We start from the raw sequence: 17,168 nt of genomic DNA, 5'->3' as shown, positions 1-17,168 counted from the left end.
CCTAACAATTAAATCATAGTCCCAAGAATCAAAGAATCAAGATTAGAAACATAATGCCCCTCCCACTATTCACTCAAATGCCCCTTAAAGACAGTTTATGGAAATTATGATTAGTGACTTAATCTACAAAGTACAAATATATACTTATAAGGATGCAAATACTTGAACAAAAGGAATTCATCGAGTGCTTATTTTGTTTATGATTGGCATTTGGGAAAGAATAATGTTCTGATAGTGTTTAATGTTCTTCAATGCAGGGAAGAGAGAGAAGCACAGATAATGTGGTATATGTGGCAAGATTTGTATCATTCATTTTCATCTATGGTTCATGTTTATTTAACTGGATATTCTTCGGTTTTTGACAAATGGATAAAGGATACACTTCCTAGAAAGATATATCATTTTTTATTTTAATTTACTCATATATTATCATCTATTATAAATAAAATATTATTTTTACTTATAAAATTTTTATTTATCATTTGAAAAAAAATACAGAAGATATATTATAAAAATATATTTATTTGAAAATTTAGACATGAATAATTCCTACTGATAACATCAACATTAGGAAATAAAAGATAGAATTTCTTAATATGTGCACCTGCTATATTTTCTTTTATCTTACCATTAAAAAATTTCTTCCATTAAAATACAGAAATGTGATAAGATAGTCAAGAGTTTTTATAATAAAAATGAAAAATTATCACGTAAGGAAAAGTGAAAAATAGTTATGTGTTCCACTACAACCTAAACTATTAGCGAAATGAAAAATTGAAAATACTACAAATTTGATAATTTAAAAGCATTAATTGAGTTTTAGAAACTTAAGATAAAATTATTTTTATTATAATATGTCAAGAAAATAAATAATCTAATTAATTAATTAACTAATTATGTATCAAAAAATTAATTTTTTTTCTTTTCAAAATGTCTATTTTTTTTTTTGGGCATTAGGGTCTACATTGTCACCCTTCTAGCCTAGACCTTATGTATTTTGGCTTGAGCTCGTGGTCACTTAGAGCTCATTTAAATAATTTATTTTTAGTTTCAAAGAAGTTTTATTATGTCACGTCATATTTAAGTATTTCACTTATATTGTATTTTAATGCTGTAACTTTTAAAAAAGACTTGATTACTTTTTTGGTACAACTGTTTATTAATTTATTCAATACATTCTATTGATTTAGGATTCAATTAGGCTCCATAATTTTTAAAAATTAGTTAATATATATTACTCTTTCAGTCCAATTGAAGTAAAATTAAACATTTAGGAAATTATGTAACTTAATTGAAGTAACAAAGGATAACTTCAACTCAATTTTAAAAAAATTGGAATCAAATTAAATTATATATTAATAAGTGAAATTAAACGGAATAAAATAAATAAATAGTAGGAAAAAATAATTAAGCCTTTAAAAATCTAAATTTTTTTATTTTTTTATTTACACTTAATTTTATTTTACCATTAAAATATTATTTTTTTAACTACAAATTAATTTTTTATGCTTGTTTTATTTGCACTTAATTTTGTTTTACAATTAAAATGGTAATGTTAGTACAACATAAGACTAAAATATGTGTTGTGTGCAAGATAGTTAATCCTAAAATCATTACTTTCTATTATTCATTGAACATGGTACGTAACAACATAGGCGTATAGCAGGTTTTTATTTCTCAATTGATACTAACAACAGCACTACAAATAAAAACAAAACAAAAGTGAAATGGTAAACTAGTTTTAAAGTCAGGGTCGTAACTGATCCATGAATTCTCCACAAATGCCTCCTCCATATCCGCCGTCGCCCATCCCACCACCACCAAATACTCCGTTTCCGGCGCCAGCAGCACCACCAAATCCTCCATTTCCGCTGCCAACACCACCTCCAAATCCTCCATTTCCACCACCAGCTCCTCCGGATCCATGACCATACCCACCTCCTACTCCACCCTCATAGCCGCCGCCGCCGCCACATAGGCATGCAAATGGTGAATCATTGGCTTCTCTTCACCAAAACCAGCAAGCTTTCTGGCCTGGGAGCTGGCAATTGCAGCAAGAAAAGCAAGCAAAAACAACTTGGAAAACATGACTACTAACTACTTATGTGATATGCGATATAAGAAGAGAATATATGTGCCTACACACAGAACATATAGATTCTCCACATGCTCATGTATACCACCAAAAATGTGGTGTTGGGGGTTTAAACTTTGCAGTTGCCCCACGCAATCCATGCTTCAACACCTACTCGCGCCACTCTCTATCCGCTACCCTTAGTTATCACTTCCACTTAATTGTGTGGGGTGTGCTCACAAAGATCCGTCCACGCTATGTATGCCATGCATGTATTGTAGTCTACATGAATCATTTCATCTTCAAAAAATCATCCTTAATATTTTCATAATAAACTAGCTGGTTGGAAGACTAGGTTCAATAAAAACCTGTTAATACAGATTAAAAAAATAAAAATATTTTTTTTTATCAAAAGTTAAAAAGCAAATAAACTATGCGTGAAACAAGTTTTTTTTAACTTTTAAGATAATCAATTTAAAGATTATATCAACTATTATTTGTGATTGAATAGCTGAAAACTATCTAATTTCTTCTTTTTTAATGCTCTTTTGATTTAATTTATCCAGAAAATGTTAAAATCAGTGAATTTTCAGTATTTTAGTTCTATTTTTTTTTATAGAGTTTGTTTCAACAACAAAGGTATGAAAAATGTTGAAGAACTAGGACAGAACACTCAAGTGCGAAGTTGTATCATGCATGCTTGCTAAACACAGCATATTTGAAGGACACTATGTTTTTGGAGGTAGTATTCAGTAAGGACGTGAAAGAGAGGCATCATCACTCACTTGGAACTCTTCTTCCATTTCCTTGTTTCATCTTGTATTTTTTAGCCTCTCAAGATTATGAGAAGTTAAATTATCATTGTTGGGGGTTTGGAGATCAATCACTTTTAATGTAATGATCTTTACTATTCATTTAATGTTATTTCAATATTATTGCTTCCTTATAATGGTTTGACTTTTATATGTATGTTATTGAGTTTTAATTATTGGGAAATGTTTTTATCCTAAGAACTTGAAAGAGCTTCTAGGTAATCCATGCCTAGGGATAAAATTGTGTTACTTAGTCTTATTTATGTATTTTTATTCTTAAAGCAAATTATTTGGTTCAGCTTTTAAGTGATTAAGAGTGAAATTAAGTGATTTAGACTCCTTTACATAAGGAATCATGGTTAGTTTAGTTAATAAAGATAATGGTTAGAATAATTTTAAATGGTAAAAAATCTTTAAAATTACATCAAAAATAATTTTGGTATGTCAAACACTCAACATTTTCACGAAAATCTACACCAAACATCAATTTCCTCCTCCGAGTGTTTGTTTTCTTGTCTCTTGCATATGTTATGCTCTTTTTTCCTTTATAATGGTAGAAGTTTATATTTTTGTATTATCACTTTAGTTTAGTCATTTATTCACTTAAGATTAAATATATATAAACTCTAAGTACAGTCAAAATTTTTATGGACTCACACTCGATCTTATTATTTTAATATGACTTTGACAAATTGGTACATTTATCAAGAAATTAATACAACAAAATTATTTTACATTGTAATTGTAACTGTCTACATCATTAAACTTAATATCAAATGTTTATTACATTAAACGGTCAGAAATATTTAAGACATGCTTTTAAGTAATTAGTAAAAAACATTTAATAGAATATAATTAACGCTGTGCTGGAAACAAGCTAGCGAAGGAAGTGAAGTGAATGGCAATTAAACCAGCAAAAACATATTGGATAAATCAAACAGCCATGGTAGCTCAAACAACTAAGATTGAAATTTAGACAATTAATGCAACTACATAATATTTTTTGATTTTTAGGAGACACGATTTTATGTTCTTAATTAGTTCACTTGATTTCTAGTACTTCTGATCATGGGCACTAAATGATGCGAACTAAAGTAGCGTTGGTATTACAATTTCCTCGGTCTCCTGCTAACAAGTGCTTTTAGAGACATTTATTAAGAAATTAATAAATAAAAATGCATCGACAAAAATTTAATAATTTTTTAAAAATTTTAATTTCTTAATCGATGTCGGAAAAACACTTGATAGTATGGATTGTTCTTTCTTGAAAGGTCATGCACCATTAGTTTGTAGTGTAGTTGTAGGATGGAAGAAACATGTATAAATGATGACAAAGAAAAGGCTTGCTGTTATTATTATGTGCATGATTCTAAGAGAGCGTGAGCTCAAGAGAGACATCATTCGCATCTGGACCAGTACTGTGGCTCCGATTCAAGAACGAATGTGAAGAAGGCCTTGAGCTCATTGAAAGGGACAGAGTTGTGTCTTGGAATCTTTGATGGTCGCTTTCGTAACCGGCATCACCTAGTGACACCTTTTCAGTAGTAGTAGTTTTATTCTCCTGAAAAACAAAATGGAATAAACTGTTCATTCAACCATGTCTGTGTGTTATATATATAGATATATAGCATGTCCTTCTTTGATTATTATATACTCTTTTCCTTTCCTTTCGGATTATATCAGGTTTTTGATACAGGTATTTAAGAATTTAATTGATTTGTTGAATTTTAAAAAAAACATATTAAGTAATTTTTAATATATCATTTATTTATTTAATTAATTGTTTATTTATTCTTCTCATGCACTGTTTTCATTAAATATTGATTAAAGGTAATCTTAAAGAATATTTAATATAACATTAATTTTATAAAATAGCATATTTTGAAATAATTTATTTCTTTAAAATATTATTTATATAATCCGAAACCGATGGAATATGTGCCACAAAATCAACGAGACACTAATGAGAGTAAGGAGTTACTACTTACTTGGACAGACTGGCCTCTCAGAAGACCCTCGAAGATGATGTAGGAGTGCACCTTCTGTTCATTGCCGTTACAAATTATAATCGATTCACCCCCTTGGTTTCCATTGTAACACTCTTGCTCATCATGATTCCTGGCATAAGAAAACAAAATTACTGATGAGTTCTTTGTAACGTGTATGTGAAATTTATTAATGCTTCATTTTACTACTTCCCGATTCATGCATGTTTTCAAAATTCAAACCAATTAATTAAGTGCAGAAAAATTCTGATAATTAATTTATTTTAGTTTTCAAGAATATCCTTTCACCCCTTGTTAAGTAATCAGGGGAGACAATGGCGAAAGATGAATACTACTTTTTTCACATACATAAATTTGCAGACGAAATTTAAGACTTGTCGATTAAGTTAACCAAACTTTTTTCAATCAGACCAATATATATTGGTCATATTTTCCGAATATATTTGGCTATGGAATGATGATACTTTGCCTTAGTTTGGTATTTTTTGTTCACCTAGTTAACGAAATTGACAAAATACAATTTTTCTCCATGTTAAACAAATTTATGATATGAGGTACTCATATTTGGAAGGAGGAGTTTCAGTTTCGCCTATAAATAAATATTAGTTTTTAATTATCTGTTAAATAGATGTCCGTGTGTAGTTCACTATTTTAAGCATTAAATATAATATATATATATATATATATATATATATATATATATATATATATATATATATATATATATATATATATATATATATATATATATATATATATACACACTTAAATGATTGTTGTAATTTTGTGCACGCATTATATTGCTGAGCAAAAAATTGACACTAATTGAAATATTCTTTTAAAACCATTTCAAACATTTATCTTTTGTAGGTTAATGTCTTAATCCCTTACCCAAACAAAATGTCTTGATTAAAAATATTATAGCTGGCGAATGATGGCGTAATTTTTTTTTACAATGCTCAAAATTAAATATTTGCCAAAAAAATGTGACTAATCGAAATGAACTTTTTTAGGCCATTTTAAACATTTTTTTACAGTCATTCTAAAAAAGCACATTTTTTTATTCTTGAAAGATACGTTAATATCTTTATCTAAAAGAAATCCACAAATGCATATATACATTATACTTATACGAATACGGAGGAGCCTAATGTCTGATGTACGTAAACTGTCCCACATTTTTTGCAATTAATTTAAAAAACAATTCCAAACTACTACTATAACACAAATTATAAAGTCTTCAAAAAAATTATACACACTGTCAAAAGAGATGTACGATAATAAAAAGTAAAAGAAAATAGAAATACCATTGAGCTTGGGTGGGAACAAGCTCTTCCGTGCAGCTTCTTTTGTGAGGTTTCTGTTGCCTTGGGCCAAGAGTTGCGAGTGTGGAAGCTGGGAAATCCGGAGCCATATTATTCTTCTTTGCACCTAGTAAATAGATATTAATAAAATACTATAATTGATCATATATTTAATAAGGTTAAGAAAACGTTCTACCATGTTCATTAAGGTAGTAGTAGTATATAATTTATTTTGTACTCAGTGAGTGACCTCATGAAAAAAAAACATGTGTAACAGTATCAAAACACTAAAAGTTATTTTTCTAGGAATAAAATCCTGAAGAATATTTGACGTTACTTTCATTTTCTTGGTGACGGAAAAGGGAATCAACCCCTCAAGCTGACGTCCACTTTCCTTGGTTGAGTTCCTTTAATTTCTTGGTATATATGGATATATCTTCTTTTCAGTGTTTTAAAGATCTAATTTCCTCAATTGTACCAAACAAAATGTCTAATATTCTTAACACCTAGCTATTTCTTCCATATAAATGATGCATCATACATCTGTGGCATGAGAACTTGCACATAAATAACTGATGCACAGTACAATTATTTATATACCTTGACTCATCTGCTCGTGTCTCATGCTCCTGTACATCTGTCATCAATAGACCAGAATTTTGAAACTTTAAGAGTTAAGACTAACAATGAATTATGAAGCACTTGCATTCTCTATGAAGAAATTCTTTAATTATATATTTTAAAAATAAAGAAATTAAATAAAGAAAGAGAAAACAACTGATAACGCCTTTTTAATTTTCACCCATGATTTTTTTCGTGGCTATGGAGAAAAGAGTACCTGAAGGTGGCTTTTGACGTGAGATATAGTAAGCCCCTTTACATTCATGAGCTGTAAAACCAACTTTGGTGTGGCCCCTGTAAATCCAAATATATCAACAACATTCAAAATTAAAGGTTCACCATTAGAACATAGCAATTGAAAAGATTAAGCCTTTTGTTAGAGAAAAAAAAAGTGAATGAAATTGAATCTATATACGTTAACATAATCTTGTAGAAGAGACTAATCTTTCACTTTCACAACACCGCAAATTAATGTTTGAAACTCAATTAACGTTGAGTGGCCGACATCACCGACCTTACCTTAACGTAACTCGAACAAGATATGTACGTGAAAAAAGAAAAAGATATATATGTAAATGCAATAAAAGGTAATAATAAATTACTGTCTTCTCCTCCAAGTCTTTGAACTGCATGCACGAAGCAACGATGGAGATCTGGTGTCCAACGAAGCCTAGGCATTTTTGATCGAACATAAGGCCTAACCATAGGGGTTTTGAGGCTTATCTCAGGAAGGTGATGATCAGAGGTGAAACGACGGCGTGCCGCTCTTAACTGAGAAGGTTGAGTAGGGTTATTATTATCAACAAGAGTGGTGACAAGAGAAGAGGAGGAAGAAGACATGGTTGAAGGTGGGAGAGAAGTCTCACTCAGAGCTTCACCCTTCTTGTTCTTCATTGAGGGGCTGTGAAGAAACAAATAAAAGAGAATAAATACTAAGAGAGACTGTGTTGCAGAAAGGGTTTGTCCTTTAGTGCAGCTTTTGTTACCATGCACCCCTCTTGGGAAGGGTCAGTTTAGTCCTAGAGAGGTTCGATGGATAAAAGGAAAACTTGAGACACGGAAACTCATAGACCAAAAAATTGTTCAAAAATGCCTTCATCATTAGGTGAAAATGAAAGGTTAAAAAAGTGAAAGAGCCGTTGCATCAGAGGGTCTTTGTGATATCATTTTCTTTAGACATTCCCTTGGGTCTTTTCCAGATATTCTTTGTCTTTAAGGAAAAGAATCAGCTACTTACTTCTTTATTATTATAAATACATTTCAGGAACACTACAAGTGTCAATATAAATAGTATTAGCAGATGTGAAGCCAATATACCGATATACTTTTTACATGTACGTTTTAATTACATAATAATTCTTCTAATTCAAATTTATCTATATATATATATATATATATATATATATTATGCTTTGTTCCCTAACACATTTTTTCTTAACATATTTTATGAGGAAGTATTAACAATATATTTTTTAATATATACAGTAGTACATTTTTTTCTCACGCACTATTTCTTATACAAAATACTAAATACACACAACTTCTCACTTCTTGATCACATATTTCTCTCTTCATTTTCTTTATTACATTTATTAGTTTCTCTCTCTTTCTTTATTAGCTGATTACATTTTTTATTAATTAAAAAGACTCAGAGATAATTTATGATTTTTAACAAAATTTATTGAATGATAAAAAGTGTGTTAAAAAGCGTATTTCATTTTTTCATTGTGTTATTGCATTTGTTAGTTTCTCTCTTTCTTTATTTTTTTTTATCTCTCTCTTTCTTTCCGGACTAGTAGAATTTTATGATTTTTAACAAAATTTAATAAATAGAGAGAGAATACAAATTTAATTAAGAAAGACAATAATAAATATCTTTGACAGAAATAATCAAATGGTACATGATTTAAATTTTGATGATAAGTATAAAATTAACTGATTTAAAAGAAACCAATTACTACTTTTGATAAGAGTTATTTGGTATTAATATTATGATAAGAAAAGATAATAAATGCTAATAAAAATAATTTATGACAGCTGAGGACAAAAAAAGAAGGGCAAAGTCAAGATTAACTGATAGCGAGAATATAGGTGGGAAATAGCTGGCTAGCTTAGAGGGAATTGAAGTGAAGAAGATGCATGACATAAGCAAAAATGAATGTGCCAAAGAAAGCAAGAATTGCCCTTTGTCATAAAGCCAATGTATTTGAAAGGCAAATAAAGCTTCTTCATTCTCCACACTACCCAAAGGACCCCATATTTACGTCACATACTATTCACACACGCTGCCTCCACACCCAATCAGCTGTTGCCACCAAGACATGCCAAGCATGTCGGGGATTCCTCCCACGCTTACACCTCGTTATTAAGTTACCATTGGTGACCATGCATGGAATATTTCAAGTTTATTTTGTTTTTCTTCACACAATATATGTATATATGTGCCAAAATGCTTCAACTGAAATCAATAACACACACGTGAGATCGATCGACCTCTCACAGTCTCTTACTCCACACACACGTACGATCGAGTTTGTGTAAACTCAAACACATGCAGGGACAGGTGTTTAGTGGCTTTGAAGGACACTGATCAATTGAGAGGTTTTGGAAGGTTTTCTTGCGAGAACACGATAACTATGCATGCGTTTCATGAGAACCGTTTGATCTCCATCCAACGATTTTCAAGAGTAACATGCATGCAAGTCCACGTTGTCTAACTAAATATTTCAACTTTTGAACTGTGAGATTAATTAACCCTCATTCAATAACTTTTTATGGATAGTTCCTCGTCTTTTTTTCTTATAAGTGTTAAATTCTTAGAAATTTTTTATTTCTATTTTTTTCGTGTTTTCAAGGTTTAAGATAATATTTATTTTCTTAATTATTAATTTATAATTGCATATGAATTCAATTCAAACATTCTTTCACAAATCTCTCATAATTGATTGGTTCCTCAAAATTTTAAAATTCTCACAATTAATTCAATTTTGCTTATAACACATTTTAAAAGCATCAATCCATTGCACCTCTGATCAGGTGTTTGCAGTTAATTTTAATTTAACCTTTATTAAAAAAAATTAATAAGTGAGGGTAGCTTTGTAAACCTCTCGTGATGTGTACGTTATGTTCGAGAGGTATGAAAACTCATGAATCATGATTACTATGAAAAATAAGAATATGTAATTATAAAATATATTAGATTGGAATTCATAATTTAAGTTATTTTTAATTGAAAATTTAACATAATTTGGCTTTTTAATTAAATGTCACATGTACAAGTGATCAATAATCAATAAACCAATCCGAATCATTAATTTTAATCTAATGTTATAATTAAATGTTTTGATTTATTACCATAACTACAATTCAACAGGTTACTATTATAAGAAAAAAAAGGTTTAATTGTAAGCATATTAAATTAAAATTAATGGTTTATACTATTCTTTATATTAAGGATTATTAGTTAAAGAGAAACAACATGTGCTATCAATTTTAATATTGTAATTTTATATAATAAAAAAATATGCACATTATATTATACAAAAATATTCCCAAAATGAATAATACTCATCTATTTTGGCCCCACTATAGAGATCAGATATTTTGAATCACTTGATTCATCAATATCTTATATGCATGTGCAAGGGAATTTTCATTATGGACTTCTTATTAACAACTGACGTGTTTCTCACTTTTGCATACTGTTTGGGATAAAAGTACTTTTACAAACAATCACAGTTTTATTGAATAACTAAAGCTGCAAAAGAATGATAATGAATTATGACTCTCTTCATATAGTAACGACAAGTCATGGGTGGGGGTAGAAGAATTTTGTTCATCTTAGGAACCACAGATGAAAACAAGTTCAGCTTCTCCATCAATAGCCTATAGACCGTAGTTGCAATAGCCAAGGACAAAAAGTTTCACCCTATTTCAGCATTAATTTAACCACATTATTTTATATTCACACTAAATTTTGTGCATGTCTTATATTTAACTCAACATAAAACATTTGTTTGACTAAGTTAATCTATACTTAACATCTTAATCATTGAGGATAGAGCAGATAGTTTACAAGTTGTTTATTCATTAGTTATTACTATTTCTTGAGTAAATATATGCATGTCAGGTAATCTTTGAACATGTGTCGATTTGATTCTTGTTTACATCTATATAATTTTTTTTAACTTTCAAATCATAGACGTTAATTAAAAAATACATTAAATATTCAATATGATTTCACGAGATTTAATTTCATTCAAGTAACCAATTCTAGTCAATTAAAATCAATCTAAAGATTATTTCAATTTCATTAAGAATAAGAATTCATACAATCTTATTTCTCAAGTCCATCAATTTCACTCGAAATGGTTTGGATGTTTGGTCTCTAAACATGTTGATTTTGTGATAAATTAGTCTCCAAATTTGATCAATTTCACAAATTAATTTGTCAAGTAGTTGACGAATTTAAAAAGTAAATACGACTACTGCAAATTTCCTAAGACCAAATTAACCCATGATACCACTTATATATGAGAATAAAGTTATGCATAATTAATTTAATTGCCTTGCAATCACAATCTCAAGTTATGAATGATACCACTTGGAAGATGTATACACTCTAAGATAGAATTCCCTTGCCCAATTCTCAGACCTTACATTCCACATTCCCACATTAGAAACTTTAATTATAAATTGTTGTGGCATTACATGGAATTTAACTAATAATTAGACACGTGTTTTCTTTTTCTTTTCTTCTCTTATTCCTTTTTTTAACCTGAGTGGTGCATCTAGGGATAACGTCTCTCAGATTGTAGTATGCTCTACTTGTAGGTGTCCATTGCCCGCTACCAAACCTAATAATCTCATAACATGAAATGTCATATATTTGAATTACACATAAATGCTGAAACATGGTTAAATAGTTATATTGGTAATTGGTAATGAGCTTACCCTACAACAAAGAAAGGACAGCCATTAATATGCCACGTACGACTGCAAAGAGTTTTCCCAGTTTTGGAACACAATCTCTACAAATTCATGACAGAAGTTTGGAGGTGGGCTTTGCCTTTGGTAGTGTTGGTAATGCATGGTAGGAATGCTTCCAACAGAGAAAACTCCAGAGATGTTGAATAAATCAGCTAGTTTCAACGGGGTATCTGGTGCTTATCTCTGCTTGCTATTGATAATAGGGGCAGAGTTTTCCAAAATGATGGTTTTCATCCATACTGGTAAGATGATCCCTGAGGGTTTGGCCTAGGTCCACTTGCTGTAATGTAAGGAGCAACGAAACAAAACATTACAACAAGCTATTAGTTAAATAAGAAGTAAGGATCATATACATATGTTACTTGGAAGTTGGAACTGCCAATAATGAAGTTCTATTATGTACATGAAAATTATACTAGTTTATAGGCTACAAATTGTGAATAAGTTAACAAAGGGTACCGAATATTCCTGGCCTGAAAAAAAGTGGAAGCAGTGACATGGGTAGTAGTGAAAGGAAGACATTGAAACAAATGCGAGTGGCTCTTAGTGTGTCTTGAACCAATCTCCAGCAAGTATGGTGAAGTCCCCTGCAGGAAGAGAGAAAGGAACAGGAATTCTGATGCCGCCAAATCCTCCAGCAGCTTTGTGCATTCCCAGAGATGGTGATACGAACCGAAACTACTCTACTGCTATGCTATACTACTGCTAAGTACTAAGAAGGAAGACTAATTGAGATAATTGTTCTGATATCCTCCATTAATTCCACTTCTTTGCATATTTATAATACTTTCCTTCTAACAGAATATAATTTGTTATAACTGCCTAACATCCTCCCAGCTAGCTAACTTGTGGAATTGTTATAAATGCATAAGGTAGTGCCTGTTGTGCTGTTATTTCTATCAGGATTGCTATCAATACCCACCGCTCCAAAAACAACCTTGTTCTCAAGGTTGGACAATAAAAACAAGCAAAAACAAGGATGAGTTTAGGAAACAAAAGGTACGTAAGTGAAGTGGCTTTGTTTGTGGGCTAGTATGGGTCCTAAGAATGATAAAGTCACTGCTCAGGGTTACATCAGCTTGCAATGCCTCCATGAACTCCTTGGTCCTGGAACGCGCAATGGTAACCAAGTTGTTCACCAGATCTGCTTTGGTCAATCCAATGCCGCGGTCAATAATGGAAAAAGTCTTGCTGGCCTTGATGTCGATGGTAGCGGAGATGATGGTGGAGGCGGTGGCTACGGAGGTGGTGGTGGTCGTGGCAGCGGGCATTGGTGTTGAGGACGAACAAATCAACGCTGAGTCTCAAAAGTGAAAAAAACCCAAATCCAACGCTGATGAATCTGGTGCGCGACGACGGGGTCCCCGTGCAGGATGATGTCATTGTTGTAGGGGATCTTATAGTAACGACGGTGGTCGGTGCGGAGTGGCAAAGGCAACACCTGGTTGGACTGGAAGTGGTGGTTGATTGTGACACGATGGTGCTGCCACACGCTGACGGGGAAGTCGATAGTGCTAGAATCGATTCCAATAACAGGACCATCTCGTTGTCCAGCCATGGAAGGAGGCACGTGAGAGCGAGGTGGAGGAGGGTACTGGCTGGGGTGGTAAGAAGAAGCATTTGACGGAGGAGCTGGCAGCGACGGCAGCGGTGGTGGCTGTGCCGAAGAAGGAAACAGTGGTGGCGACAACAACGGCGGCGATGGTGGCAGCACCGATGAAGGAAACAGGAAACGTTGGCGAAAAATCATGGTATCCAGTTTCCGGCTAAGGAGATCAAGTTTGAAGAGCATGGAAGTGTGGAACGCATCTAAACGAAGGTGAGATGCATGGAGATCGGAATCCACTGTGGCGAGGTTGGCCATGGTTGCCTCGAGCCGGTCCAGGCTGGCGTCGAGAGGTTCGACACCTGCCATTGAAGAACGGCAGAGAAGGGACAGGTCGAACCAATTGATACGAATAACGCTACTCTAATGTTACTGCTACACTACTAAGAAACTAAGAAGGAACACTGATGGAGATAATTGTTCTGATTGATTATTCATTCCACTTCTTCTTACATTTATACTACTATTAGTAACTGAATTTTGTTATAACAGAATATTGATGATAACAAATTGCTAATATGTATTGCTAGTAATGGAAATATAGCACGTGTTGATATTTCTTCTTGGTCTACTAGTATTATTCTATTCTGGTGCATCTTCTAGTATGTGGTCTGGTATAATGGCTCTGCTATCAACACCATTCTCTGCTGAATTGCTATCAGATGAGAAATTAAAAAAAAAAAAAAAAGCTACCAATCTGGTCTTCACTTGGAGAACATAAGTGAAGTGTTTTCCCAGATGTGATTGGACAATTTGTGCCACAAACTCCATCCTGCCATGAGTTTATCCTTTGCTATAAGCCATTCCTGCACAACATATGTTAAGACTATCAACATAATTCCAATAAATTATGTCTTTTACCAAGTTAAATGTTCATAAAACAATTTGTATGCCAGTTAGCAGAAGACAAGTCTTTAATAAAAAGATAAGTCCATTTAATTATTATCCAAGGTAGTGAAACCATGATAATTTTTTCAAGAAACATTAACTTCCTTACTAGTTTTCCGCAGCTAAAAGCATAATAATATTGCTGGATAAAAGGGGAGAGTGCTTAATTTGGTGATATTTTTCTTTCTTGTAACCAAAGATTCATTATTAATAGCATACATTCCTAAAGACTGCTCCAAAGGAGTTGAATAAGATACAAAAAAAAGTACCATGATATAAGCAATGGTTCCCTAAGGTAGCTATGCGCATTGATGATCAAGTTGTCATTTGTAACCGCGTCTATGAGGGACCCAGGGAACTTCCCATTAATCAAGATCCCCTGCAAATTGAAACCAAGAATCTCGTTGAACCCAAACAATTTCTTCCACAAGAGTGATCATCAGTTTGTTCAGCCAGATAAGAAAAAGATAAATCATTTGTTGCTCACGATAGCAAAATCAGCAGATCAAACTCTCGTGTAGGTTGCAATGGCATGCAGTTTCTGATAGGAAAAGAAAAGAACCTAGTGCTTGACATCAAGAGGGTAAATGTTACCATAGGTGAGCTTCCAAGTGAAGAAATGCAAGTTGACTCCATTGCAAAGGAATTCAAGTGCAAGAACAAGAATGAGAGAAGAAATAGCTTTGCATTGTTGCATAGTCTCAATGTGAATACACTTATTTTCTCCCCCGCTACCATAGAACTTGTTAAAACGACAGTGTTGTTGTTTATGAAGATTAAATTTCGATTTGTTGTTAACAAAGTTTTAGCGCCAATTGATAAAGAACCTATATATAACTACAAGGTCTCGCACTCTTTCTTATTCTTGTTTGTATAACGAGTAACGAGTGAGCAAATTAAAGAAAGTTGGAATGAGTTTGTGAGAACCTCAAAATCAGTACATACATAAATAAATATATAAATAATATAAAGTTAGTCTCTCACTCAAATTCGTGTATTCCATTGATGATCTCTACTAGAACTGCAAGAGACTCAAACTGCATCCAAATTAAATATTGAAGTTGACGAAAGAGATTGCATGTGTCCACTCATAAATTTTGTTAAAAAAATAAGATAAACATATCAATACGTAAAAAGAAGCTGTTATATTGGAATTAAGATACTCTATTACTTCATCTTTAAACAAAAAAGAAAAAAATCCTCTAATACTTGATATACTCGTGGAATTTTAAGTTAGAAGTCACCAAATAAAGGAAAAGACAAGAGAATCAAATATAAATTTTATAGAAAGGGGTGGTCTAACTGCCCCAAATAAAAATGGGGTTAATAATGATAATAAATTTGTGGAGATAACTCAGTTGATCCACGTTCACCAAATTATTTTTATACTTTTCTTTACCTTTTATTTTGTCAACTTCATATCCTTTATTCTTTAGTTGAGTTGGCTCACACAAATTTAACAAACTCAACCGAAACACAATCTTACTCGTGTTCACCGCTACAGTCCATTAGTCATTGGGTTAAGGGATTGGACACAGACCAAATAAGTTTGTGGTTGAGCACCTCAAATTCAGTACACACATATATATAGTGTTAAGTGTAATTCAAATATCAGTTAGTTAGAGATATGTCAGTTAATAGTTAGTTAATGTGACAGTTAATTACCAACTGTTAAACACTAAATAGTGTTATTCTCTTTATAATACATAAGTCAGTGTGAAATCAATAAACCTTTACCTTTCTCTACAGAAACTCTCTCAATCATAATTTCCTTGAGTGTTGTTCAACTTATTCTAACAAATTGGTGATCAGAGCTTATTTGTTCTTGGACCTGAAAACTCTAAGAGTGTGCAATTGCATCTTTGGGAAACAACTATGATGGGTTCAAGCTGAAACCTCCATTCGCAGTGGCCAATTCTTGTCATCAAGAACTGGGATAGATGGCGAATTCAGATAAGGGCGCTATTTGGCATCCGGGACATGCTGGAAATCATGATGGAAGGCTACCCAAAACTAGGTGAGGGAGCCTCAGATGCATAGAGGGAGATCCACAAAGAGAACAAGAAGAAGGATGACAAGCCTTTGTTCATGCATGTTGCACCAGTGTGTTGATGTAGCCAATTTCGACAAGATTGCTTATGCTACAACTGCAAAACAAACCTGGGAAATTCTTAACAAATCTCATGGGGGTGGAGAAAAGGTCAAGAAGGTTAGGCTTCAAACCTTGCAAAGGCAAAACAGAGAAAAGAGAACCAAAACATCTCATGGAACTTGGTGAAGGAATTTGACTTCCATTGTCAAAATTTTGGGGATTTGGACAAAAAGGAGAAGTGATAAATAAAGAAACTGGTGGCATTGTATGAAGCGTTTACAGTTCTATGGTGGAAGACAATGGCTTTACTTTCTTTTAACCAATTATGTTATGTTTGTGACTAAAGATGATTCTTAATTAAATTTCAACAGGACAGCCTGGTTTGTGCAGGGACGTTGCTTGTTCATTGATGCATCCAAAAGCTTTTCTTGCTTTGTATAATACACAATAGTTAGCTAATTGAACCACTTGTTCACACAATTCCTCCCCAAAGAAACCGAACTTTATGACCATAAAGCATTTGAACATTTACCAGTTGAACACATCTGAGGTGTATGCTTTTGAAAAAGTTCTCTAAAATATACATTTTTCAGTAGTTACTATAAAATAAGTTTTTTATAAAGCATTGTAAAAATGTAAAATATGCTATTTGCTTGATGACACTTAAATTTATAGGAGACTATGTTTACATGGAGAAGACTCATGTCACCCTGTTGTGTGTCAGCAACAAAACATTAGCAACTGTTGGTCACAGTATCAGCTAGAACGATCATGAG

The 17,168-nt window shown here is 32.4% G+C and overlaps 1 protein-coding gene across 1 annotated transcript; it reads right to left on the bottom strand.

Moving 5' to 3' along the window:
- Positions 1 to 3,833: 3,833 nt before the first annotated feature.
- LOC114425432 (probable transcription factor KAN2) lies at positions 3,834 to 7,814 on the bottom strand. The gene is made up of 6 exons (XM_028392362.1): positions 7,420 to 7,814; positions 7,035 to 7,111; positions 6,797 to 6,833; positions 6,200 to 6,323; positions 4,875 to 5,004; positions 3,834 to 4,447 (listed from the first exon to the last, which is right to left on the bottom strand). Exons 1-6 carry the CDS (start codon positions 7,709 to 7,711, stop codon positions 4,256 to 4,258), a joined length of 852 nt encoding a protein of 283 aa, XP_028248163.1. The 5' UTR covers positions 7,712 to 7,814; the 3' UTR covers positions 3,834 to 4,255.
- Between the last annotated feature and the right edge of the window lie 9,354 nt (positions 7,815 to 17,168).

Source organism: Glycine soja, chromosome 9 (assembly GCF_004193775.1).
Source record: "Glycine soja cultivar W05 chromosome 9, ASM419377v2, whole genome shotgun sequence".
Classification (NCBI taxonomy): Eukaryota; Viridiplantae; Streptophyta; class Magnoliopsida; order Fabales; family Fabaceae; genus Glycine; species Glycine soja.
Note: the sequence above shows the minus strand (reverse complement) of the source record. Positions and strands in the feature narration are given on the sequence as shown.